Source organism: Salmo salar, chromosome ssa18, assembly GCF_905237065.1.
Source record: "Salmo salar chromosome ssa18, Ssal_v3.1, whole genome shotgun sequence".
Lineage (NCBI taxonomy): Eukaryota > Metazoa > Chordata > Actinopteri > Salmoniformes > Salmonidae > Salmo > Salmo salar.
The window spans coordinates 4,226,682-4,253,935 of NC_059459.1; the positions used below are offsets into that span (position 1 = coordinate 4,226,682).

Below are 27,254 nucleotides of genomic sequence, written 5' to 3' on the forward strand. Positions count from 1 at the left end.
GCGCATGTCTCTGTGTGTGATAGAAAGAGAAATAGAGATACTGACCTCAGGCATGACCATAATGCTGTTTCGGTGCCACGTGACCTCAGGCTCAGGGGTAGCCTGAGCGTGGCAATGGAGGTAGCCTGGTCTTCCCTCTTCCAGGTAGCTGTCCTGGGGCTTGGTTACCCACACTGGGGCAGCTGAATCACACACACAAATTAAGAATTAGTACTGTAGTAGAAGCCAGCGTCAATCATGCTGAATCCCAAATTGACCCCTTGCTTAGGAACAGAATGGACCAGTAACGACTAAAGCACAACCCTATAATAGGGACCAGAGTTTTGCATGGTCAGGACACACTGCTGGCCCTAGCCATGATGTAATAGGTCAGAAGATGGTGGCCTGACTCACTGGCCACTGTGAAGGTCAGCTCCTGGGTCTTGCGGCCCGCCTTGTTTTGGGCCACACATGTGTAGGAGCCTGAGTCGCCCTGCTCGGTGGGGCTGAAGACCAGCTCACTGCCCTCCTGGTACACCCGTCCCTCCGTGGGGACGCGCACCCCTTCCCGCTCCCACCACACCTCAGGCTGGGGCTTTCCATGCGGGGCCGTACAGGGCACACGCTGCATGGTGTCTGCTGTGAAGACTCGGGACTGTCTGGGGGACATATCCTCGATCTCTGTAATAGGGAGAGGGAAAGAGAGAGACAGGAAGAGCGAGAGAGAGAGAGAGAGAGAGGGGGAGGCAGAATGTGGGAGTGTGAGGGTGTGGGAGAGTGGCAGAGGGAGGAAGAGAGGGAGAGAGACATTGAGAAAGAGAGTATGAGGCATTATTTTAATGCTCAAATTGATTCCCATTTAAACTACTGTAGTCTCAGGAGATAATAATCAAAATGTGTTTCATGCCAATGAAGCATTTTTCGAATTAGAATTTCAGAGGCATTAGCATACTTGTCTTCAGTCTGAAATGCTATTCAGGGACGCCAGGCGGAAGCCACTCCTCAGTAAAAGGCACATGACAGCCCACTTGGAATTTGCCAAAGGCACCTAAAGGACTTTCAGACCATGAGAAACAAGATTCTCTGGTCTGATGAAACCAAGATTGTACTCTGGCCTGAATGCCAAGCGTCAGATCTGGAGGAAACCTGGCACCATCCCTACGGTGAAGCATGGTAGTGGTAGCATCATATTATGGGGATGTTTTTCAGTGGCAGGGACTGGGAGACTAGTCAGGATCAAGGGAAAGATGAACAGAGCAAAGTCCAGAGTGTTCCTTGATGAAAACCTGCTCCAGAGCGCTCAGGGCCTCAGACTGAGGCAAAGGTTGACCTCCCAACAGGACAACGACCCTAAGCACACAGCCGAGACAATGCAGGAGTGGCTTCGGGACAAGTCTCTGAATGTCCTTGAGTGGCCCAGCCAGAGCCCGGACTTGAACCCGATCGAACATCTCTGGAGAGACCTGAAAACAGCTGTGTAGCAATGCTCCACATCCAACCTGACAGAGCTTGAGAGGATCTGCAGAGAAGAATGGGAAAAACTCCCCAAATACAGGTGTGCCAAGCTTCTGGCGTCATACCCAAGAAGATTTTCGGCTGTAATCGCTGCCAAAGTTGCTTCAACAAAATACTGAGTAAAGGGTCTCAATACTTATGTAAATGAAATATTTCAGTAAAAAAAAAGAAAAAAAAGGTCAAATTCAAAACCTGTTTTTGCTTTGTCATTATGGGGTATTGTGTGTAGATTGATGAGAAAAATAAACTATTTAATCCATTTTAGAATAAGGCTGTAATGTAACAAAATGTGGAAAAAATCAAGGGGTCTGAATACTTTCTGAATGCACTGTACAGCAAGGGCACAGCAATTAGAGGACAAATCCTGAATTGTATTTGTAATGAACACGATGGGAGACAGAGAGCGGGTTTCAAGCACAGGGCGCAGCAGGTGTTTATTGTGAAGGACCACAGGTGGAGGCAGGTATCTGGGTCCAGGGGCAGGCAGAAGGTCATACACAGGGGGTCTAAAAAGGCAACAGTACAGGCAGGGAAAAGGCTAGAAACGTCGTCTGGGAGATCAGGCAATAGGTTGATAACAGGAAATCCGATACAGGTACAGGCAGGGAATAGGCAAAAGGCGTCGTTAATGAGGCAGACAAAAACGATCATACGCGGGAGGATACATTATGGGGAAACACAGCGCTCCGAATAGAAGTGTGTCACAAAACAAACAATACCTCACAATGATGGGGTGCAAAGAACTGAACTAAATAGTGTGTAATAATGTCATACAGGTGTGTGAACAGGTGATCAGAATTCAGGTGATTGGGATCTGGAGAGTGAGCTGCGTTCAGGGGATCTATGTGTTTGAGAGTGTGAGCTGGAAAGTGGGCTGGAAAGTGAGCTGTGTTCAGTGGATCTACGTGTTTGGGAGTGTGAGTTGGAAGAAGACGTTACAGTTTTCAAATACTACTTTCAAATACTATCTTCCATATACTTTGAGCATTTGCATTACACTGCCTGGAGTGCCAGATGTGTGTGGTCTGCATTTTTGCTTCTATCCTATTGGTTGTATTGCTCCAGGAAAGCTCAATTAAGCCCAGCTAAAGTACTTGAAATTATTTAAAATTGTATTTGAACCCTGGTCTATGTATGTCTGACTGTATACAGTCGTGGCCAAAAGTTTTGAGAATGACACAAATATTAATTTCACAAAGTCGGCGGCCTCAGTGTCTTTAGATATTTTTGTCAGATGTTACTCTGGAATAATGAAGTATAACTACAAGCATTTCATAAGTGTCAAAGGCTTTTATTGACAATTACATGAAGTTGATGCAAAGAGTCAATATTTGCAGTGTTGACCCTTCCTTTTCAAGACCTCTTCGAACCTTCGAACCTGATCCTTACCAGGTTAACATAAAAAGAGTTCCAAATGACACCCTATTCCCTACCTAGTGCATTACTTTTGACCAGAGCCCTATGGGCCCTTGTCAAAGGTAGTGCACTATATAGGGAATAGGGTGTTATTTGAAATAAAGTCATTAGAGTTAAGAGGGGAAAAAAACGCACCACATTCTTCAGCAGATGAAAGAGAGCTTTGTGTGTGTGGGCATGCCTGTGTGTGTGTGTGTGTGTGTGTGTGTGCGTGTGTGTGTGTGTGTGTGTGTGTGTGTGTGTGTGTGTGTGTGTGTGTGTGTGTGTGTGTGTGTGTGTGTGTGTGTGTGTGTGTGTGTGTGTGTGTGTGTGTGTGTGTGTGTGTGTGTGTGTGTGTGTGTGTGCCTGTGTGTTGGGGCTGACACAGAGGGACTGTTTAAACTTTTACACTTGTTGGAATTGGCCTATATGGATAGGTGTAAATTGATATGTTTCTTACAGAAGAAATATGAAAAGCAGATGCATAACCATGGTAGCAATTGAAAGGGAACAGTAGTTTTGAGATAATTGGGGAAATGATTAGTCCAAACATTCCACTGTTGATTTTATGTGCATTTTACATTGACTTTACTTTTCGCTGCATTTGTTGATAACAAAATATGTCGCATAAGACTATTCCTGGAAAATGTGGGGTTGGTGCAACATAAGACAACTAAAATTACAAGGGTTGGAGTGAGAGGACTAACTGGTGTTTCCAAGTGGCCACACACCTCTCCAAAGTATGCACTAAGTATAAGTAAGTATAAGTAATAATAAGTATAAGTAATAATAAGTAATTTCAATGCACTTTTATGACTCAAAGAAGAAACTTCAACTATAAGGTACTTTTATTTTTGCTCTCCTAGCTGTGCTGTTGAGGAACTAGAGCAAGCACACTTGTAGTTGTTTTGTTTGGAACACAGCCCTGCATCCCCGCCATCACACAAATACTGTTATTGTTTACGCAATCCAAAAACAGTCCCATTATAAATAACAATCTGGGTCAGGTGGGCATGACTTCAAAGCTTGTTCTTTTGCCAATATGACTAGCTAAATTATAAAATATGAACTTACAGTGTTAGGCTTTCACAAGGCAATTCAGAGAAACCGATCGCAATTTTAGTGCGCATTGAAAGGAGTCATGGGTGCATTCAGGTGCGTGTCCCACGGATAGTTGTCTTCACAACAAACAACAACCCAGGGTATGATGCCATGTCATCTTGTAACTGCAAAATTTGGACTCATGGGTGTTTGGCTTGCTTATATGACATCAAAGCGGTATTTATTATAATCCTCAACGTCTCATATTTCAAAATACATAGATTCCTCTTAATTTACAGCATTTCCCTCACTCAGACAACAAAACATTTGCAAAAGTTGCACAATTACCGGGAGGGATGGGGGCAACTTCTTGTTGCGCGCGGTGCTCAAGTTCAGAATGGTTGTGAAATTCAGAGCCAGAGTTCTGATGTCATGTATAGCTTGTTACTGTATGGCCACTACGTTCCAATTTAGGAGCTTATCAGTGCCCAAATCGGCCATTTTCAACTGGTTTACATGTACGAGTGTGAAGGGTTAAACTTGTCCCAAAAACGCTGAACCCGGATTGGTGTGACACAATTCCAGTTTAATGCCTTAAGGCAGGGGTTCCCAAATGTTTTCACTCAGGTCCCCCTTCCAGCATTGGGGAACATTCAGTTAAAGTCGGAAGTTTACATACACCTTAGCCAAATATATTTAAACTCATGTCACGACCTGAGCTAGGAGAGCCTTTTTTATGTCTCTATTTAGGTTTGGTCAGGGTGTGATTTGGGTGGGCATTCTATGTCCTTTTTTCTATACTTTGTATTTCTTTGTTTTTGGCCTGGTATGGCTCTCAATCAGGGAGAGCTGTACATCGTTGTCGCTGATTGGGAGTCATACTTAGGCAGCCTGTTTTCCTGTTGGGTTTGTGGGTAGTTAATTTCGGTTTAGTTATACCTGACAGAACTGTTTGGCTGTCATTTTCTTGTTTTGTTCAAAGTGTCTCGATTAAAATTAAATATGAGCACTCAACACGCTGCGCCTTGGTCTACTTCTTCAGACAGCCGTTACAACTCAGTTTTTTTACAATTCCTGACATTTAATCCTAGTAAAAAATTCCCTGTATTAAGGTCAGTTAGGATCACCACTTTATTTTAAGAATGTGAAATGTCAAAATAATATTTATTTTATTATTTCTTTCATCACATTCCCAGTGGGTCAGAAGTTTACATACACTCAATTAGTATTTGGTAGCAATGCCTTTAAATTGTTGTACTTGGGTCAAACATTTCTGGTAGCCTTCCACAAGCTTCCCACAATAAGTTGGGTGAATTTTGGCCCATTCCTCCTGACAGAGCTCGTGTAACTGAGTCAGGTTTGTAGGCCTCCTTGTTCGCACATGCTTTTTCAGTTCTGCCCACAGATTTTCTATAGGATTGAGGTCAAGGCTTTGTGATGGCCACTCCAATACCTTGACTTTGTTGTCCTTAAGCCATTTTGCCATTCAAGTATGTTTGGGGCCATTGTCTATTTGGAAGACCCAATTGCGACCAAGCTTTAACTTCCTGACTGATGTCTTGAGATGTTGCTTCAATATATCCACATAATTTTCCTACCTCATGATGCCATCTATTTTGTAAAGTGCACCAGTCCCTCCTGCAGCAAAGCACACCCACAACATGATGCTGCCACCCCCGTGCTTCACGATTGGGATGGTGTTCTTTGGCTTGCAAGCATCCCGTTTTTTCCTCCAAACATAACGATGGTCATTATGGCCAAACAGTTCTATTTTTGTTTCATCAGACCAGAGGACATTTCTCCAAAAAGTACAATCTTTGTCCCCATGTGCAGTTGCAAACCGTAGTCTGTCTTTTTAATGGCGGTTTTGGAGCAGTGGCTTCTTCCTTGCTGAGCTGCCTTTCAGGTTATGTCGATATAGGACTCAATTTACTGTGGTTATAGATACTTTTGTACCTGTTTCCTCCAGCATATTCACAAGGTCCTTTGCTGTTGTTCTGTGATTGATTTGCACCTTTTGCACCAAAGTACATTCATCTCTAAGAGACAGAACGCGTCTCCTTCCTGAACGGTATGACGGCTGCATGGTCCCATGGTAATTAAACTTGCGTACTATTGTTTGTACAGATGAACCTGGTATCTTCAGGCATTTGGAAATTGCTCCCAAGGATGAACCAGACTTGTGGAGGGCTATTACTTTTTCTTCTGAGGTCTTGGCTGATTTCTTTTGATTTTCCTATGATGTCAAGCAAAGAGGCACTGAGTTTGAAGGTAGGCCTTGAAATACATCCACAGGTACACCTCCAATTGACTCAAATGATGTCAATCAGCCTATCAGAAGCTTCTAAAGCCATAACATCAGTTTCGGGAATTTTCCAAGCTGTTTAAAGGCACAGTCAACTTAGTGTATGTAAACTTCTGACCCACTGGAATTGTGATAGAGTGAATTATAAGTGAAATAATTTGTCTGTAAACAAATGTTGGAAAAATGACTTGTGTCATGCACAAAGTAGATGTCCTAACCGACTTGCCAAAACTATAGTTTGTTAACAAGAAATGTGTGGAGTGGTTGAAAAACGAGGTTTAGTGATTCCAACCTAAGTTCCGACTTCAACTGTATATTTCAATGGCATTTTAAATCTCATTTTCTTGCAATTATATACATTTCGCCATGTCTAATGTGTATCAAACATTACAACAAAATCTATGGGCAAAAAAAACCTAGCTAAAAAACGTTAGCTGACATGGGCTGATCTGGACATTTCTGACAAGTTATAAATAGTTCTAAGGTATACAATGACTGACATGATGAGGAAAACTGATGATGCCCTACCCAATTTCGAAATTGTACCATGTGGATTCCACTATTACAACTTTCAAGAGTAAATTGAAAGCCGGAACGAGTCCTCTCCCCCCTGCCTGCCCCACAGTTTGGGAACCACTGCCTTAAGGGATTAGCAATAGATTAGGTGAATTAAGGTATTTAAATGGAGCTGTGGTTCACTAGGGTTAAGACTGCAGAGACCTCCTGTATGAGACCCAGTTAGGGCCCAGGTACAGAAAATGGACTGAAACAGGGAGGTACTACTTACTACCTGGACTTGTCCAATCAGAAACGTAGATTTTAGTTTTTCGTTGCATTTTAAAACTTTTTCATCTCCAATGTCATGTATTTTTACACACAATTATCTCCAGTGACATGTTTTTATTTAATTTTTTACATACAATTACTCAAATCCAGTTGATATTCATTGAGGCAATTTAGGTCATACCTCAGCTGCTGTCAACTTGCCACATGCCACCCCATGTCTAACTGCTCAATTCAAATCAGCCCACATTCTCTTTTCTAACAAAGCCATATATGATAGTGTGTGTGTGTGTACATGCACGCATGTGAGCTCATGTGTGTGTGTGTGTGGCCTCTACAATGAGTCTGAAACAGCTGGAAGGCGGGAGGGAGGAAGGAAGCAGGGGAGGAAATAGCTTCTGAGGGAGGAGAGGTGCTGAGAAGAGGAGCGCAGGAAGTAGCACACCGCCTGTGGAGGATACAGCTGGGGCGTATGTCAATAAGGGAATGAGATTATCACAGGAGATATCTGCCCCTAAGTGAAGGAGTGATAAAGTGCATGAGAGAGAGAGAGAGAAAGAGAGGGAGAGAGAGAGAGAGAGAGAGAGAGAGAGAGAGAGAGAGAGAGAGGGAGAGAGAGAGACAGAGAGAGAGAGAGAGAGAGAGAGAGTGAGAGTGTGGGGCTGACACTGCCATATATTGTCCATTCCAACTGGCAGGCAGCTCTGTATACAGTAAGTGGAATGTGATATGTGATCAGGAGCTCTACAGTTAAGACTCACAAGACTGTCTCTCTTTCTTTCATTACTACTGTGAGCTACTACAGTAGGTGCAGCTCCTAACTGGAAGTCATTAGCTGTGTATTGCCAAACATGCCTCTCAAAGCTGGTCACCAGTTTGATCCTGATCCTTACCAGGTTAACACAAGCACAGTCCCAAATGACACCTTATTCCCTACATAGTGCACAACTTTTAAACAGGGACCAATGGGTCCTTCGAGAGCTTGGGACTATACGGTTCTATCTGCAAAAAGATGATTCTGAGGTAATTGGCTTTACATTTCTGAACCCTCAATGGTTTGAAAGGTGTCAGAAATGTTTATCTTGTATTCTTTTGAACTTAACATGAATTGGGGTATTTAGAGTCCTATCCAGGTAAAGAACGTAGAACAGAATAAGGCTATGTCAATAACTAAAATTTGAAAAAAATGCAGATAGAACCTTATAGTCCCAAGCTCTCGCCTAGTGCACTATATAGGGAATAGACTGCCATGAGACTCATTATAGTTAAGATGTGAAAAATGCACCACATTTTTCAGCAGATGAAAGGGAGTGTGTGTGCGTGTGTGCCTGTGTGCGCCTGTCCATGCCTGTGTGTGTGTGTGTGTGTGTGTGTGTTTAAACAGAGTGACTGTTTAAACTTGTCCCAAAAACGCTGAACCCGGGTCGGTGTGACACAATTCCAGTTTAATGCCTTCAGGGATTAACAACAGATTAGGTGAATTAAGGAATGTAAATGGACTGTGGTTCACTGGGTGAAGACTGCAGAGTTAGGGCCCGGTGCAAAGTCCTGGGGGCCACAGTAACCGAGGTACACTAGGGACTGGGAGGGGTGTGACACTTGATCCATCATCAGAAAACAAACGTTACCTGGGTCATGTTCATTAGGCACAAAATGGAAGAAAATGGACTGAAACGGGGAGGTACCACTACCTGGACTTGTCTAATCAGAAACGTTCATTTTAGTTTTCTGTTGCATTTAAAAACGTTTTCCATTGTGTGCCCTAATGAAAACAACCCAGATTAACTGCTTAATAGATGCATCTCCAGTGAAATGTATGTTTATACACAATTACTAAAATCCATATGAAAGCTGCCAAAGATCGTGGGGACATACTTACATCCGCTACGACAAGCTCATTGTCCACCCTCCCTCCCAAAATCATGGGAGGAGTAAGAGATCTAAGCTTCCGGGTCAGTAGCTTCAGCCCAACATCACAAACACACATACACACACACACCAACTGACACTCAAGTGCCTGATTGACTGACTCTATTAGCCAAACAATGTTTGTATTTGTATTTTATGTTCTTCTCCATATTATGTCTATCTACGATAAGCTACCCAGGAAAGGGTAGCCCATATTAATAATAGCCTATATTAATATATGTAGTCTTAGAAATAAGGTTAATGAAATCAATAACATTCATATACTGGCCATCTCTGAAACTCACTAAGATAATTTGATGTTACAGTAGTAGGGATACAAGGATATAAAATCTACAGAAAAGACAATACTGCCTATGGGGGAGGTGTTGCTGTATATGTTCAGAGCCATATTCCTGTAAAGCTTAGAGAGGATCTCATGTCAAATGTTGTTGAAGTGTTGTGGTTGCAAGGTCACCTGCCTCATCTAAAGCCTCTTCTTTTGGGGTGCTGCTATAGGCTACCAAGTGCTGACAGTCAGTATTTTAATATGTTTGCAATGCTTGATAATATGTGTGATGTTAACAGAGAGGTTTATTTTCTGGGTGACCTGAGCATTGACTGGTTAGGAACAAGCTGTCCTCTCAAGCTTCTAATTGTGACTAAGGCCTGTAATATAACCCAGGTTATCACTAAACCAACTATAGTGCACACCAACCGTGTTTGATCTGTGACATTCAATTGTATTGATCATATCTTCACAAATGCTGCAGAACTTTGCACCAAAGCAATATCAGTTCCCATTGGCTGTAGTGACCATAACATTGTGGCAACAACAAGGAAAGCCAAAGTGCCAAAAGTTGGACCTAAAGTAATTTATAAAAAACCATACAAAATGTTTTCTCAGGGCTCTTTTGTTGAAGATGTAAAACATTTACAGTACCAGTCAAAAGTTTGGACACACCTACTCATTCAAGGGTTTTTCTTTATTTTACTATTTTCTACATTGTAGAATAATAGTGAAGACATCAACACTATGAAATAACACATATGGAATCATGTAGTAACTTGTAACGTGCATGCTGGCAGTCGGGAAGCAAGTACAGGGAGTGTACTTAATAAATAAATGAACATAGAACAAAACAAGAAACACGAGTAGCGTACAGACATGGAACACAAACAGAGTCAATAAGGCCTAGGGAAAGAACCAAAGGGAGTGGCAGTTATAGGGAAGGTAATCAGGAAGGTGAGCCTGATGAGGCGCTGGTGCGCGTAATGACGGTAACAGGGGTGCGTATCAATTAGCAGACTGGCTACCTCATGCGCCAGATAGGGAGTATACTTGACGGTACCCCCTCCCTGACGCGCGGCTCCAGCCGCAGGACGCCGACCAGAGGGACGGTCCCGGGGACCAGGAGCAGGCTGATCGCTTCTGCTGAGGTGTGGGAACTTGTCGAGCCAGCTGAGGCATGGGAGCCTGACGAACCAGCTGAGGCATGGGAGCCTGACGATCCAACCGAGTCTCGTGAACCTGTCGAGCTAGGTGAGGCAAGGAAGCCTGACAAACTAGCTGAGGTATCCTCGGTAACTTCGGTCACGGACACGTGACGGACCAACTGAGTCTTGTAAACCTGACGAGCCAGCAGAGGCATGTAAGCCCTACGAGCCAGCCTAGGCATCCCTGGTAGCTCCGGTAGCGAAACCCGGACCCGACGTCACCTACAAAACAAAAACCAAAAACCACTCCCTGATGCTCCCCTTTGATGAGGCGTTATTCTGTAACGTGTACGCTGGGAGTCGTGTACGCTGGGAGTTATTTTATTTTTAAGAAACGTCTACTGAAAGTATTCAGACCCCTTGCCTTATTCCACATTTTGTTACGTTACAGCATTATTCTAAAATTTATTAAATAATTTTTTCCCCCTCAATCTACACACAAAAAGTGAAAACAGGTTCAGAAATGTTTGAAAATGTATAAAAAATATAAAACAGAAATACCTTATTTATATAAGTATTGGGACCCTTTGCTTTGAGATTCGAAATTGAGCTCAGGTGCATCCTGTTACCATTGATCATCCTTGAGATGTTTATACAACTTGATTGGAGTCCACCTGTGTGTAACGTTCGTCGTCGGGTGATGAGTAAGCGGACCAAAACGCAGCTGGGAGCGAACACATGTTTATTCTTTACACTGAAATAAACCACATAGAGCTAACACAAGGCTATAACCCACTGACCTGGTGCGGGGAGCAGGGACGGGCCGGACTGGGAACACGCACCACTGGCTTGGTGCGGGGAGCAGGAACGGGCCGGGCCGGACTGGGGACACGCACCGCTGACTTGGTGCGGGGAGCAGGGACGGGCCGGGCCGGACTGGGAACACGCACCGCTGGCTTGGTGCGGGGAGCCGGGACGGGCCGGACAGGACTGTGGACACGCACCGTGGGCTTGGTGCGGGGAACAGGAACGGGCCAGACAGGACTGTGAACACGCACTGGTGAACTGAAGCGTGGAGCCGGTTTAGCCACTCGTCCTGGCTGGATGCCCATCCTAGCACGGCATGTGCTGGGCATGTCCACCGGACGCACCGGGCTGTGCGGGCGCACTGGCGACACAGCGCGCAACTCCGCATCCCATGGCTCCTCCTCCAGATCTTCCCTCAGCAGGTCCTCAATCAACCGCCTCATCTCCGTCTCCTCCTCCGCCGTCATCCCCCACGAGAGCAGTGGTCTGGGCTCTTCCTCTGCCCTTCCGGACCACCCCATTAGCCCCCCCCAAAAATTTTTTATTGGGGGTGTCTTCCGGGCCTCCTCGACCGCCGCCTGCGACTCCGTCCACCGGCTGGCATTACCTCCTCGACCTGGGAATCCTTTCGCCAGGGTCCTTTCCCCGACATGATCTCCTCCCAGGTCCAGAACTCCTTCCCCTCGCGAGCCCATCTCTCGCACTCCTTATCCTCCCGCTGCTTGGTCCTGGTTTGGTGGGGTGTTCTGTAACGTTCGTCGTCGGGTGATGAGTAAGCGGACCAAAACGCAGCTGGGAGCGAACACATGTTTATTCTTTACACTGAAATAAACACGTACACAAAATCAAGAAAATGCCGATACGTTAACTGCTCAAACACAAGAGGCAACACCCCACAAACAGCGTGGGGGAAAAGGAACTTAAATGTGATCCCAATCAGAGACAACTAGCGACAGCTGTCTCTGATTGGGAATCGACAGAACCCAACATAGAAATAAACCACATAGAGCTAACACAAGGCTATAACCCAAACATAGAAAACAAACCAAGGAAAATTACCCAACATGACACACCCTGACCCAAAATACCCGAGTTCACCTGGTCAGGGCGTGACACTGTGGTAAATTCAATTGATTGGACATGATTTGGAAAGAAACACACCTGTCTACATAAGGTCCCACAGCTGACAGCGCATGTCAGAGAAAAAACCAAGTCATGAGGTCGAAGAAATTGTCCGTAGAGCTCAGAGACAGGATTGTGTTGAGGCACAGATCTGGGGAAGGGTCCCCAAAAATGTCTGCAGCATTGAAGGTCCCCAAGAACACAGTGGCCTCCATCATTCTTAAATGGAAGAAGTTTGGAACCACCACGACTCTTCCAAAAGCTGGCCGGCTGGCCAAACTGAACAATCGGGGGAGAAGAACCCGATGGTCACACTGACAGAGCTCCAGAGTTCCTCTGTGGAAATGGGAGAATCTTCCAGAAGGACAACCATCTCTGCAGCACTCCACCAATCAGGCCTTTATGGTAGAGTGGCCAGACGGAAGACACTCCTCAGTAAAAGGCACATGACAGCCCACTTGGAATTTGCCAAAGGCACCTAAAGGACTTTCAGACCATGAGAAACAAGATTCTCTGGTCTGATGAAACCAAGATTGTACTCTGGCCTGAATGCCAAGCGTCACGTCTGGAGGAAACCTGGCACCATCCCTACGGTGAAGCATGGTAGTGGCAGCATCATATTATGGGGATGTTTTTCAGTGGCAGGGACTGGGAGACTAGTCAGGATCAAGGGAAAGATGAACAGAGCAAAGTCCAGAGTGTTCCTTGATGAAAACCTGCTCCAGAGCGCTCAGGGCCTCAGACTGGGGCAAAGGTTGACCTCCCAACAGGACAACGACCCTAAGCACACAGCCGAGACAATGCAGGAGTGGCTTCGGGACAAGTCTCTGAATGTCCTTGAGTGGCCCAGCCAGAGCCCGGACTTGAACCCGATCGAACATCTCTGGAGAGACCTGAAAATAGCTGTGCAGCAATGCTCCACATCCAACCTGACAGAGCTTGAGAGGATCTGCAGAGAAGAATGGGAAAAACTCCCCAAATACAGGTGTGCCAAGCTTCTGGCGTCATACTTAAGAAGATTTACGGCTGTAATCGCTGTCAAAGGTGCTTCAACAAAGTACTGAGTAAAGTATCTCAATACTTATGTAAATGAAATATTTCAGTAAAAAAAAAGGAAAAAAAGGTCAAATTCAAAACCTGTTTTTGCTTTGTCATTATGGGGTATTGTGTGTAGATTGATGAGAAAAATAAACTATTTAATCCATTTTAGAATAAGGCTGTAACGTAACAAAATGTGGAAAAAGTCAAGGGGTCTGAATACTTTCTGAATGCACTGTACAGCAAGGGCACAGCAATTAGATGACAAATCCTGAATTGTATTTGTAATGAACACGATGGGAGACAGAGAGCGGGTTTCAAGCACAGGGCGCAGCAGGTGTTTATTGTGAAGGACCACAGGAGGAGGCAGGTATCTGGGTCCAGGGGCAGGCAGAAGGTCATACACAGGGGGTCTAAAAAGGCAACAGTACAGGCAGGGAAAAGGCTAGAAACGTCGTCTGGGAGATCAGGCAATAGGTTGATAACAGGAAATCCGATACAGGTACAGGCAGGGAATAGGCAAAAGGCGTCGTTAATGAGGCAGACAAAAACGATCATACGCGGGAGGATACATTATGGGGAAACACAGCGCTCCGAATAGAAGTGTGTCACAAAACAAACAATACCTCACAATGATGGGGTGCAAAGAACTGAACTAAATAGTGTGTAATAATGTCATACAGGTGTGTGAAGAGGTGATCAGAATTCAGGTGATTGGGACCTGGAGAGTGAGCTGCGTTCAGGGGACATGGAACAAAACAAGAAACGCAAGTAGCATACAGACATGGAACACAAACAGAGTCAATAACATCTAGTGAAAGAACCAAAAAGAGTGACAGTTATAGGGAAGGTAATCGGGAAGGTAATCAGGAAGGTGATGGAGTCCAGGTGAGTCTGATGAGGCATTTGTGCACGTAACAATGGTGACAGGTGTGCGTAATAATAAACAGACTGGCCACCTTGAGCGTCGGAGAGCGAGTATAGACAAAGGAGATGATTGTTGACTACAGGAAAAAGATGACCGAGCACGCCCCCATTCTCATCGAGGGGCTGTAGTGGAGCAGATTGAGAGCTTCAAGTTCCTTGGTGTCCACATCACCAACAAACTAACATGGTCCAAGCACACCAAGACAGTCGTGAAGAGGGCACGACAAAACCTATTCCCCCTCAGGAGACTGAAAAGATTTGAAATGGGTCCTATATAGTCTCGTTATTGTTATTTTACTGCTGCTCTTTAATTACTTGTTACTTTTATTTCTTAATCTTATTTGTACTGCATTGTTGGTTAGGGGCTCGTAAGTAAGCATTTCACTGTAAGGTCTACACCTGTTGCATGTGACTAATAACATTTGATTTGATTTGATATGTGAAAGTTTGGACACACCTACTCATTCCAGGATTTTTCTTTAATTTTACTATTTTCAACATTGTACAATAATAGTGAAGACGTCACAACTATGAAATAACATATATGGAATCATGTAGTAACCAAAAAAGTGTTAAACAAATCAAAATATATTTTACATTTGAGATACTTCAAAGTAGCCACCCTTTGCCTTGATGACAGCTTTGCACACTCTTGGCATTCTCTCAACCAGCTTCATGAGGTAGTCACCTGGAATGCATTTCAATTAACAGGTGTACCTTGTTAATTTGTGGAATTGATTTCCTTCTTAATGCATTTGAGCCAATCAGTTGAGTTGTGACATGGTAAATGGTGGCAACTTTGAACAATCTGAAATGTAAAATATATTTTGATTTGTTTAACACTTTTTTGGTTACTACATGATTCCATATATGTTATTTCATAGTTGTGACGTCTTCACTATTATTGTACAATGTTGAAAATAGTAAAATTTAAGAAAAATCCTTGAATGAGTAGGTGTGTTCAAACTTTTGCCTGGTACTGTATGCATTTACAGTATGTATGTATGGAGCATAATGTATTTACTGTTTTATTCACATGTTTTCAAGTACTGGTTACATATCATGCAATCTGATTCTTGCATAGATTGTATATGATGTGTGTAAAGTACTTTTTGGAAGATTGTACTGATTATAATGAGCTAATGCTAAACGAAATGGCAGATACTGAATGTGTGGCGCCATGTTTGATGACATCATACAATGCATTCAGGTTGGTTCAAATTGAAAATATCGTTACTCAGGGTTGTCAACTCAGACCCCCTTTTCCAGGGGTTTTATTTTGATTTAACTTGCAAACATCTTCTGTGTTTGCCCCATATTTATTGATAATAATAGTACTATTTCCTGCATCATATACCCCCACGATACCTTCCCCCATTCCTACCCCTCATGGACTTGAAATTTCCCACAAATGAAATGAACCCACCCACAAACCCTCCTAAAATGGTTTCACCAAAATCTGGCAACCCTGTTTAGCTTTCACGCTACAGTTAGGCTAGGCAGTAGGCTTGTATTTGAGGTGATGACCTGTGAGGTGATAAAATTTGATCTTATTTGTGATTTGTCAAAAACTGTAAACGACTTAAGTAATGTTCTCCGGTTCTTGTATACGCTGTAACAAGTACATCAAAGATTTGTAATATGTTGAAAAGTGGCTAAACTAAGTTAATATTTTTCGGACTTTGTTTATTTGCGTCTCATAGTGAATGGCATTCTGGGATTAGGGAGTTTTCGCTTGTCAAACATAAACAAAACATGGTTGCCATCATAAAGAATGTAGCTGCTGTTAGCTTAGCTTACACGCATCTCTTTTCTAAACAATATTACATTTTCCCATGTACTCACCAGAGATGTGGTACATTGTAAACTAGTCTAGCTGTTAGGTCGCTAACTTCTGTTTTGTTTTTTGTCAGCGCAACCTGTTATTTAGACTGGTTTATGGAATGAGTTTGGCTGTGGATGTGTTCCGTGTGATGCTTGGATGATGAAGTTCGCATTTATTTTTTACAATAAAAGGTGAAATTGAGGAATAAAGTTGTGAAGTCCTTTATTTCCAATCAGTACAAAACATTGTTTAGATGCTTTTCAGACAACAATGCTGTTTAGACGTGTTTTTTGCATCATACATTCTGTTGCTACTGTTCCAATCACATATTTGCGATGGTACGCTGCAAGGAACACTCAACAATGATACCCGCAAACACCAAGTTAGGCATACCTAATTTCAAAATAGACCATCATCACTGTCAACCGTGAATGATAATTATTCACGTTTTACTGGTGAAACTGCATCTGCATGCCAATCATTTGATTGATCTCAAATCAGTTTCATGAGAATAGCCAATGCATTTCAATTTTATTGAGTTACTATTTTGTGAGCGGATTAGAGCAAATGTTAAAAAAAAACTATTAGCCTTTCTTATATTTTGTTTCAGTCAAAGCATACATCCTGAATAGTGGCGGGCTCTGTTGAGTGTTGGCGCATGATAATTTTTTGGCCACTATTCAGCTTCGTGCTGACCATCCTAAAATCTCATTAGAAATGAGCAGATGTTTTTGGTGTAAAAGTAATGTTATAGGCCTACTATGCTATGCTATTATATTCTGTTCTGTTATATAAAATACAAATGAATTGTTATGTGATCTTGCGAGACATTGATCTAACTTTACTAAACGAGCACCACTGTGAGAAGTGATCGTCTTCTATTTGTAATATTAATAAGAAGAAGTGATGATTAGGACTATTAGGCATAGGCAAACGAATCTTGACGAGTGTTATTTTAAACGATTGCAGCACTCTTCGTGTGTCAGGCCCTGACCTTAGAGATCCCTTTTATTCTCTATTTGGTTAGGTCAGGGTGTAACTAGGGTGGGCAATCTATGTTTTCTATTTCTTTGTTGGCCGGGTATGGTTCCCAATCAGAGGCAGCTGTCTATTGTTGTCTCTGATTGGGGACCATACTTCGGCAGCCTTTTTGCCACCTTAGTTTATGGGATCTTGATTTTGTATAGCTGCTGTATAGCCTGCAGAACTTTACGTTCATTTCTTGTATTTTGTTGTTTTGTCGGTGTTCATTTTAAAATAAAAGTAAAATGTTCGCCTACCATGCTGCACCTTGGTCCAATATTTACGACGAGCTTAACAGAAGATCCCACCACCAAAGGACCAAACAGCATGGCCAGGAGGAGCAGGGATCCTGGGCCCGGGAGAAAAGGGAGTGGAGGACATCATGGACATGGGAGGAAGTTATGGCAGGGGACAAGACCCTGCCATGGAAGCAGGTGGAGGCAGCGAAGGAGGATCAACGGCGACCCTGAAGCTCACGACCCCGACGGAAGCCCGAGTGGCAGCCCCCAAAATGTTTTTGGGGGGGCACACGGGTTGGTCGGCGAAGCCGAGGGGCGAGTCTGAGAGCAAAGAGGAATATTGGGAGAGACTGAGCGAGGAGTATTGTGGAATAGTTGAGGGGAGTGATGAGGTAGAGTGGATGGTTTGGTGTCTGGAGCAAGACAGTCGCCGTGAGGAGCGTGGGACCAGTCAGACACCATGTTTTGCGGAGATACGCAATGTGTCTCCAGTGCGCATCCACAGCCCGGTGCGTTCTGTGCCAGCTCCTCTTACTTGCTGTGCGAAAGTGAGCATCCAGCCAGGACGGGTTGTGCCGGCTCAGTGCTCCTGGTCTCCAGTACGCCTCCTCGGTCCAGAATATCCTGCAACGGCTCTACGCACTGTGTCGCCAGTGCGCCTTCACAGCCCAGTGCGTCCTGTGCCAGCGCCCCGCACTTGCCGGGCTAAAGTGAGCATCCAGCCAGGACAGGTTGTGCCAGCTCTACGCTCCAGACCTCCAGTGCGCCTCCACGGCCCAGTATATCCTGTGCCAGCTCCGCGCACCCGGTCTCCAGTGCATTTCCCCAGCCCGGTACGACCTGTGCCTACTCCACGCACCCGGTCTCCAGTGCGTCTCTGCAGCCTGGTACGCCCTGTGCCGGCTCCACGCACCAGGCCTCCAGTGCGCCTCCGCAGTCCGGAGCCTCCTGTGAGGGTTCCCAGTCCGAAGCCTCCAGTGATGATCCATGGCACGAAGCCTCCAGTGATGATCCATGGCACAAAGCCTCCAGTGATGATCCATGGCCCGAAGCCTCCAGTGATGATCCATGGCCCGAAGCCTCCAGTGATGATCCATGGCCCGAAGTCTCCAGTGATGATCCATGGCCCGAAGCCTCCAGTGATGATCCATGGCCCAGAGCCTCCAGTGATGATCCATGGCCCAGAGCCTCCAGTGATGATCCATGGCACGAAGCCTCCAGTGATGATCCATGGCCCGAAGCCTCCAGTGATGATCCATGGCCAGGAGCCTCCAGTGTTGATCCATGGCCCTGAGCCTCCTGTGATGATCCATGGCCCTGAGCCTCCAGCGACGGTCTGCAGTCCAGAGCCTCCAGCGACGGTCTGCAGTCCAGAGCCTCCAGAGACAGTCGGCGGTCCAGAGCCTCCAGCGACGGTTCCCAGTCTGGAGCCTCCAGCGGGGGTTCCCAGTCCGGAGCCTTCTGCGGCAATCTATGGTCCGAAGTCCACGGCGACGATCTACGGTCCGGTTCCTCCAGCGACGACCCACGGTCCGGTTCCTCCGGCGACGATCCACGGTCCGGAGCTTCCGGCGACGATCCACGGTCTGGTTCCTCCGGCGATGATCCACGGTCCGGAGCTTCCGGCGACGATCCCCGCACCAGAGTCGCCACCGAAGATAGCGGATCCGCGAGCGGAGCGGGGTCTACATCCCACACCGGAGCCGCCACCGAGACAAGATGGCCATCCGGACCCTCCCCTATATAGTCAGGTTTTGCGGCCGGAGTCCGCACCTATGGGGGGGTACTGTCACACCCTGACCTTAGAGATCCCTTTTATTCTCTATTTGGTTAGGTCAGGGTGTGACTAGTGTGGGCAATCTGTTTTCTATTTCTTTGTTGGCCGGGTATGGTTCCCAATCAGAGGCAGCTGTTTATCGTTGTCTCTGATTGGGGATCATACTTAGGCAGCATTTTTCCCACCTTAGTTTGTGGTATCTTGATTTTGTATAGCTGCTGCATAGCCTGCAGAACTTTACGTTTGTTTTTTGTATTTTGTTGTTTTGTCAGCGTTCATTTTAAAATAAAAGTAAAATGTTCGCCTACCACGCTGCACCTTGGTCCAATCTTTACGACGAGCGTAACATCGTGGTTCTGAATGGACAACACCAAGATCACGCAATGATGTAAAAGAAGTTGAACCAACTTGTGGTGCTGAAGGATAGCTGAATGATAGTTCTGCCATTAGGCCACTTTAGGCCACTGCCATTAGGCAGGAAAAAGCCTAATAAGCATAAGTCTACGTGGTATAGCTATTTGTAGGCTATAGCCTAATGTAAATACAAATAAATATAGCACTGTATGCGAGGAGAGCTTGAGTTGCTAGTAGGCATTTCATTGCATTGTTTTAGCTTACACTATATATAATAAATAAACGTTGATATGATTAGCTTGAACACATGGTTACAATATACCTTATTATAGAATATGGATTTAAAAATCTGAGGTGAACTATCAATTCATAGAATTTATTAGCATTGATTAAATCATCGAATCAAATTGACCAAGTAGTGAAAATAAATCATTACTACGCAGAATTGAAGGAAATTCATTTAAAAACAGCAATAAAATCAAGCTTTTGGTGTGGTGTATTAATGCATCTCAATAAACTAGAACCTAAATGCATTATTACCTCCAACTTGGATATATTCATATTTCAAAATTTCCCACCTTGAGTCTCAACCAATAGCCATTACACGCTAAACATCCTAAACAGGGCTACAGCAACTTCCAGAGAGGGTCAGGCTCCTTGGGCTTTGCGGTGGCCACTCTGGTTGTGGGTGTCCTCGTCAGAACGGTGTCACTGTAACCAAGTGGTCAAATATCATTCTGAGTTCAACTGCACAAGAGAGGGTCCATGGAGTTTTATGAACATGTGGTAATTAAATATAATTAATATCCCCAAATTAATTTTCCTGAAATAGTTTTACCAGCTCTGTTCATTCTCAAATTGAAAAATATGAGGGTGTGCCGCTCATCCGTGCTCCGGCAGCACTACACCGATGGTCACTACAAAGATACAGGCATTCTTCGTTTTTTATTTGTATTTTCACCCCTTTTTTCTCCCCAATTTCATGGTATCCAATTGGTAGTAGTTACAGTCTTGTCTCATCGCTGCAACTCCCCTAACCTGAACGACGCTGGGCAAATTGTGTGCCGCCCCATGGGCCTCCCGGTTGCGGCCGGCTGCGACAGAGCCTGGACTCGAACCCAGAATCTCTAGTGGCACAGCTAGCACTGCGATGCAGTGCCTTAGACCACTGCGCCACTCGGGAGGCCTCAAGCATTCTTCTTAAGAAGCAGTGCGGCTTGGTTGGGTTGTGTTTCGGAGGACGCATGGCTCTCGACCTTCGCCTCTGTTGCCAGAGAGGAAGGAAACAGACCGCTTCGGGATTTCACCATGAGGCCAATGGTCGGACTTTAAAAAAGTTACAGAGTTTAATGGCTGTGATTGGAGAAAACTGAGGATGGATCAACAACATTGTAGTTAACCCACAATACTAACCTAATTGACAGAGTGAAAAGAAGGAAGCCTGTACAGAATACAAATATTACAAAACATGCATCCTGTTTGCAAAAAGGCAAAAAATGTGGCAAAGCAATAATTTTTTTGTTCTGAATACAAAGAGTTATGTTTGGGGAAAATGCAATACAACACATTACTGAGTCCCCCTCTCCATATGTTCAAGTATAGTGGTGGCTGAATCATGTTATGGGTATGCTTGTAATCATTAAGGACTGTGAAGGTTTTCAGGATAAAACAGAAACGGAATGGAGCTAAGCACAGGCAAAATCCTAGAGGAAAACCTGGTTCAGTCTGATTTCCACCATACAATGGGAGATTAATTCACCTTTCAGCAGGACAATAACCTAAAACACAAGACCAAATCTACACTGGAGTTGCTTACCAAGAAGACAGTGAATGTTCCTGAGTGGCCGAATTACAGTTTTGACTTCTATGGCAAGACCTGAAAATGGTTGTCTAGCAAGGATCAACAACCAATTTAACTGAGCTTGAAGAACTTTGAAAAGTAAAAATGGGCAAATGTTGCACAATCCAGGTGTGGAAAGCCTTACCCAGAAAGACTCACAGCTGTAATCGCTGCCAAAGGTGCTTCAACAAAGGGGTGTGAATAATTATGTAAACTAGATATTTCTGTATTTAATATTTTCAATACATTTGTAAATATTTCTAAAAACATGTTTTCACTCTGTCATTATGGGGTATTGTGTGTAGATGGTAAGCATTTTGGCTGTAACACAACAAAACGTGGGTATGAATACTTTCTGAAAAGGCACAGTAGCCATGTTATTTTTAATCGTTTGTGTTATTCATTACTCACTGTATAATTATTCCTTGAGACATTATATAAATTATATATATAATGTAAATTAAAAAAATAAAAAAACATTTATCTTCAACTCTGCATTGTTGGAAAAGGACCCGTAAGTAAGCATTTCACTGTTAGTCTACAACTGTTGTTTACGAAGCATGTGACAAATAAAACATTTAATTGATTGATTTGATTCTATCAGTGTATCGGTGTTACTTGTTGTGTTTTATGTTTTTGTGTGGATCCCAGGAAGTATAGCTGCTGCTTCGACACTGCCATATATCCTCCATTCAATCAGGTGTGTGTGTTTACGTCTGCATGTGTGTGTATCTGCGTGTGTGTGTGTGTATGTTAGTGTAGTACCTGCTATGAGGAGGGAGGCCTCCAGCGTGACGTCGGGGCCCCGGGGCCCTCTACCCACACACCTGTAGGAGCCAATGTTTCTGGGCTTCACCTGGGTGATTAGCAGGGTGCCGTTGGTGTACAGGATCACTCTATGGAGAGAGGAGAGGAGGGGACACAGGTACTCAGATGAACATCAATAACGCCATTCACTTGCTGATACTCTCAACCAAACCAGAGTACGAATGCAGAAACTGAAGAAGGTACTTACATTAAAGGAAAATTTCACCCCAAAATTGGCCCAAAATGCATCATACAGGGATGATTTCCGTATTTTCAAAATTACATGTCTTAAAAACTTGAGTGCTGACAAGCTAAACATTTTGGGACTATGTCAACAATGTACTAATGAAACAAATACCAAAAGATAGTTTTTGGGTGGAGTTTTCCTTTAATAGAATAGGTTTAGCTATGCAAAGACATATTTCGAATAGGTGATTTTACAGTATGCACTCAGGGTAATACCCTTTTCACACTACCATGCCGACCTGAACAATACTGTGTTGGCTTTGCTGGCTTGGATATTTTCTTTTCAAATGGTCCTTTCCAGCAGGGTTCCAGCTGTGGTCGATTCGTAACCAGGCCAACTCAGAACAGCTTGACTCGGCTCAGTGTGAAAAGGGTATGTGTCTATTCTATCGGGCCCAGTGTACGCCATGCCCCTTTTCTGGCCACTGGTAGGGAAAGAGGAGTATCAGTGTGTGTGATGGAGAAGATAAAGACTCTTAACTGTCTGACTTTTTGTCAGCTCAAAGTCTGACAGCTAAGGAGCTTCACATCCAATAACAACACAGAGAGCAAGACAGACTGGCACACCATTATTAACTATTATTCCCTCATAGCAATATGATACTAGGTTTCACTGGCTAGCTACTAGACGGACTGCCACTTAAAGCTACAGCCTAAGATTGGTATATCTGTTTTTAAACTTTTAAATGAATGATATATAGCCATTGATTCTTGAATATTAGTTTTTTTAATACCAGAATGTAGCTTTAAAAGAAGTGAAATGTGCAGTGAGAGAGAAATGCTATCGCCAAGGCTAGTGCCATGTAATACACATAGATGTCATTTTTAGGTCCCACATACTACATGTATGTCGTATGACTTGCATATAAATGATTTGTGAAGCATTTATGTTGTGCTTATGCATGCTTTATGAATTACCTATATTAAGCCTTTATATTATATACGTTTTTGTTCGTGTAGAGTACATTTCAGTATTACTTTATTGATATAAACTTGGGAAAATGATACAAAAGTAGGGACTATTTTCAACACTGTTTGTAACCTAAAAAATGTCATCACCCAGCTCCCAATCGACCTGTCTGCATGACTGCCTTGTGGCTTCTCTGGGGAACAGTGATATTTCTTCATTAAATTCAGGCTTTATTCACTGGTAAGTGGGAAATGAGCTTTGGGATATGAGCTTTATTTTGAGCACAGATATGGGGGTGAACGTTCGGGGGGGGGGGGGGGTGCTGTAGTTCCAAAGAAACATCTTAAATAACAGGCGAGCATAATGAGACACAGACATTACAGGTTATCTCTGATAGGGATGTGCACGGCAATCCACCATTCATTCTGATCTTAACTCCAACCCGAAAGGACTCTGACATTGTTTACGCTGCTCGTTCCGTGGGAAAGCGAATGCTCCTACCACTGTCTCTCCCAAGCATCTTTTACCGGTGTTTGGCTTACTGCCCCGCATACTGCTTGTATCTACAGCACTAACTTGTGAGGTGGTAATTTCCCGCTCATTTAGTAAAGTGCAGCCAGGATCCATACAGTGAGCAAGTTCTCCGCCTTCTCTCTGTTTATCGTACTGGTGCATGTGTGATCAAGTGTGTGCTGATTGTGTGTGTTTGCCATTTCACTGGCGGAGCTTGTTTTCGGGAGGCGGGTGTAGGTTGTGTTTGTGAACTCATTTTTAGCTCACAACAAGCTTGTAGCATGGCTAATACTAGACAGAAAAACACTGCAAAGCTCAATGCGGAAGAGGAATATGTACTGTATCAAGCACTACACTCCACCACTCGATCAACAAAACTAGTTCTATAAAGATCTAATAGATCTGCAGGAAAATAACTAAATCTGTCGTGCTTACTTCTCTCCAATTTTGTGCACACATTTGTTTACATCCCTGTTAGTGAGCATTTCTCCTTTGCCAAGATAATCCATCCACCTGACAGGTGCGGCATATCAAGAACCTGATTAAACAGCATGATCATTACACAGGTGCACCTTGTGCTGGGAACAATTAAAGGTCACTCTAAAATGTGCAGTTTTGTCACACAACATAATGCCACAGATGTTTCAAGTTTTGAGGGAGTGTGCAATTGGCATGCTGACTGCAGGAATGTCCACCAGAGCTGTTGCCAGATAATGAAATGTTTCTATCTCTACCATTAGCCGTCTCCAACGTCGTTTTAGATCATTTGGTAGTACGTCCAACCGGCCTCACAACCGTAGACCACATGTAAACACGCCAGCCCAGGACCTCCACATCCGGCTTCTTCACCTGCGGGATCGTCTGAGACCAGCCGTCCGGACAGCTGATGAAACTGAGGAGTATTTCTGTCTGTAATAGCTAGATACAGCTGGCTTGCTCTTCCTCCATCTGCTCACTCCTTAGCTCGCTCCCATCTCACACATACCACCCTCCTTCGCATAGAGTGCCTGCCTCTCTACCTCACGCAGCAGTACCAGTCAAAAGTTTGGACACACTGACTCTTCTTCTTTATTTTTACTATTTTCTACATTGTAGAATAATAGTGAAGACATCTTTAACTATGAAATAACACACATGGAATCATGTAGTAAACCCAAAAAGTGTTAAACAAATCAAAATATATTTTATATTTGAGATTCTTCAAAGTAGCCACCCTTTGCCTTGATGACAGGTTTGCACACTCTTGGCATTCTCTCAACCAGCTTCACCTGGAATGCTCTTGAAGGAGTTCCCACATATGTGACCGACCACCTTGATTCTGTGTTTTTTACATTGGATAAAAGCAGAGACACAGAACTACAAAGTGGAAAATTATTCACTGCATTTGAGGAACAATGGGAAAGTCATCCTGCTTTGAAAGTTGATAAACTTGTAACTTCACTTTTGAGAAAATGGCCTTTGAATGTTTTGGTACACACTGGAAAGCTCTTCTTTGTCTTCTTTGCCGGATAACCGACAGAAAAATAATGATAATATTTAAATAGTGAAATTATTTAAAACCCCCATCCCTACTCTCTGATAACACACCATGTCTACACAGACAGACACACACACACACACTTTTCAGCAGCTTTGAACAAACCCTTCTATTTTGGTAGCTTTTATTTTGGTATACCAATGATCTCACCCATGAGGCTAAAATCTTATTTTTTTCTCAACTCTAAACAACCTTGAAAATCCAGTGAGATTTCAGGTTCTCCTGGTTTCAAGCATCTGAATCAAATTAACATCAAATATTATTCACATATATCCCCTTCAGCTGTGTCTACCATCCAGGTACAAGGCCAGCAGTCAAAACCCCTACAAGAAAGAAGTGCTCCCCAGATATTACACCAGAAGAGATCAATAAACCCAGATACCCACAAACACACACACAAACCCCTTAGGCTGCTCTAAGACACCGCAGCCTGAGATCCCTGTTCACTTCATTGGAGACAGCAAGAGATGTGTGTACAGTACACAGCTGAACATATAATCTGTGTGTGTGTGTGCGCGCGCACACGTGCGCCAAGGTTATTATAGTAAACGAAAACGAATCATTAAAAATAGAAATTTGCTGGGCCTCCCGAGTGGCGCAGTGGTCTAAGGCACTGCATCGCAGTGCTCGCGGCATTACTACAGATCCAGGTTCAATCCCGGGCTGTGCCACAGCTGATCGTGACTAGGAGACCTATGAGACGGTGCACAATTGGCCCAGCTTCGTCCGGGTTAGGGGAGGATTTGTCCCATGGCGCTCTTGCGACTCCTGTTGCCGGCCAAGCGCATGTACGCTGACTTCGATCGCCAGTTGAACAGTGTTTCCTCCGACACATTGGTGTGGCTGGCTTCTGTGTTAAGCGAGCAGTGTCAAGAAGCAGTGTGGCTTGGCAGGGTTGCAGCGATGGGACAAGACTGTAACTACCAATTTGATATCGAAAAAGGGGTAAAAAGTAACACTTTTTTTTTGCAAACTCAAATAAAATAATTTACAAACACGTTTGAAAAACTGCAACTATACCAAGAGACAACTATACCAACAGACCATTCTGCCACCTCTGGTCTCTTGGCCCTCCCACCCCTTCGGGAGGGCAGCTCCCATTCAGACCACTCAAAGCTCTTGTCCTGGCACCCCAATGGTGGAACCAGCTTCCTCCTGAAACTAGGACAGCAGAGTCCCTGCCCATCTTCTGAAAACATCTGAAACCACACCTCTTCAAATAGTACTTTAAATAATCTCACAGCACCCCCTCCTCACCCCTCTCCCCCCACCCCAAACATTTTTTTTTGTGAACTAACACTCGCACTTAACTTTTTTTCCCTCTTACTAGCTCTGACTGCTGATAGCTACTTCACTGAGGAAAAATGTACTTACTATGACTGAAATATGTGGTTGTCCCACCTAGCTATCTTAAGATGAATGCACTAACTATAAGTCACTCTGGATAAGAGCGTCTGATAAATTATGAAAATGTAAACGTATACTGCAACTATTATCTTTGACTCCAAAACAAACTGAAATAAAATAAAAACCATCCTGAATTATGTTCAGATTTAGTGCAAATATTGAATGTGGTTTTCAAACTTTTTTTTCTAATGGGGTTTTCAAGCATCTTAATCTGGCGGGTCACATTGAAATTTACTTTATAATTCAAAAGGTAGACTCAAAATCAAATCAGAACCACAGATATTGGGCGTGTTTGAATGGTATGGCTAAATCAACCAACTGTAGAAGAAAGTCAAGGAGTGAAATCGGGGGAGGTGCATCTAAGACAGCGGAAAGTCGGGACACCAATGTGGTTTTCCAACAGCAAGGCCAAGATTAACATGTCAGTGTTGTCATTGTTTATAAAAGGTTTTCATTATAATGCCGAAATAAACATGTATCACACCCTCATTTCACACATTCACAAACTGAAATCATAATATA

The 27,254-nt window shown here is 43.9% G+C and overlaps 1 protein-coding gene across 1 annotated transcript in view; it reads right to left on the reverse strand.

Moving 5' to 3' along the window:
* The window catches only part of ptk7b (protein tyrosine kinase 7b), a 213,626-nt gene that overhangs the window by 22,195 nt on the left and 164,177 nt on the right, over window positions 1-27,254 (reverse strand). Inside the window, exons 6-8 of the mRNA XM_045700655.1 lie at window positions 22,078-22,208; window positions 394-660; window positions 46-182 (exon numbers count right to left, since the gene is read on the reverse strand). Of these exons, the coding sequence (XP_045556611.1) occupies window positions 46-182; window positions 394-660; window positions 22,078-22,208 (535 nt within the window). The remainder of the gene's footprint in view (window positions 1-45; window positions 183-393; window positions 661-22,077; window positions 22,209-27,254) is intronic.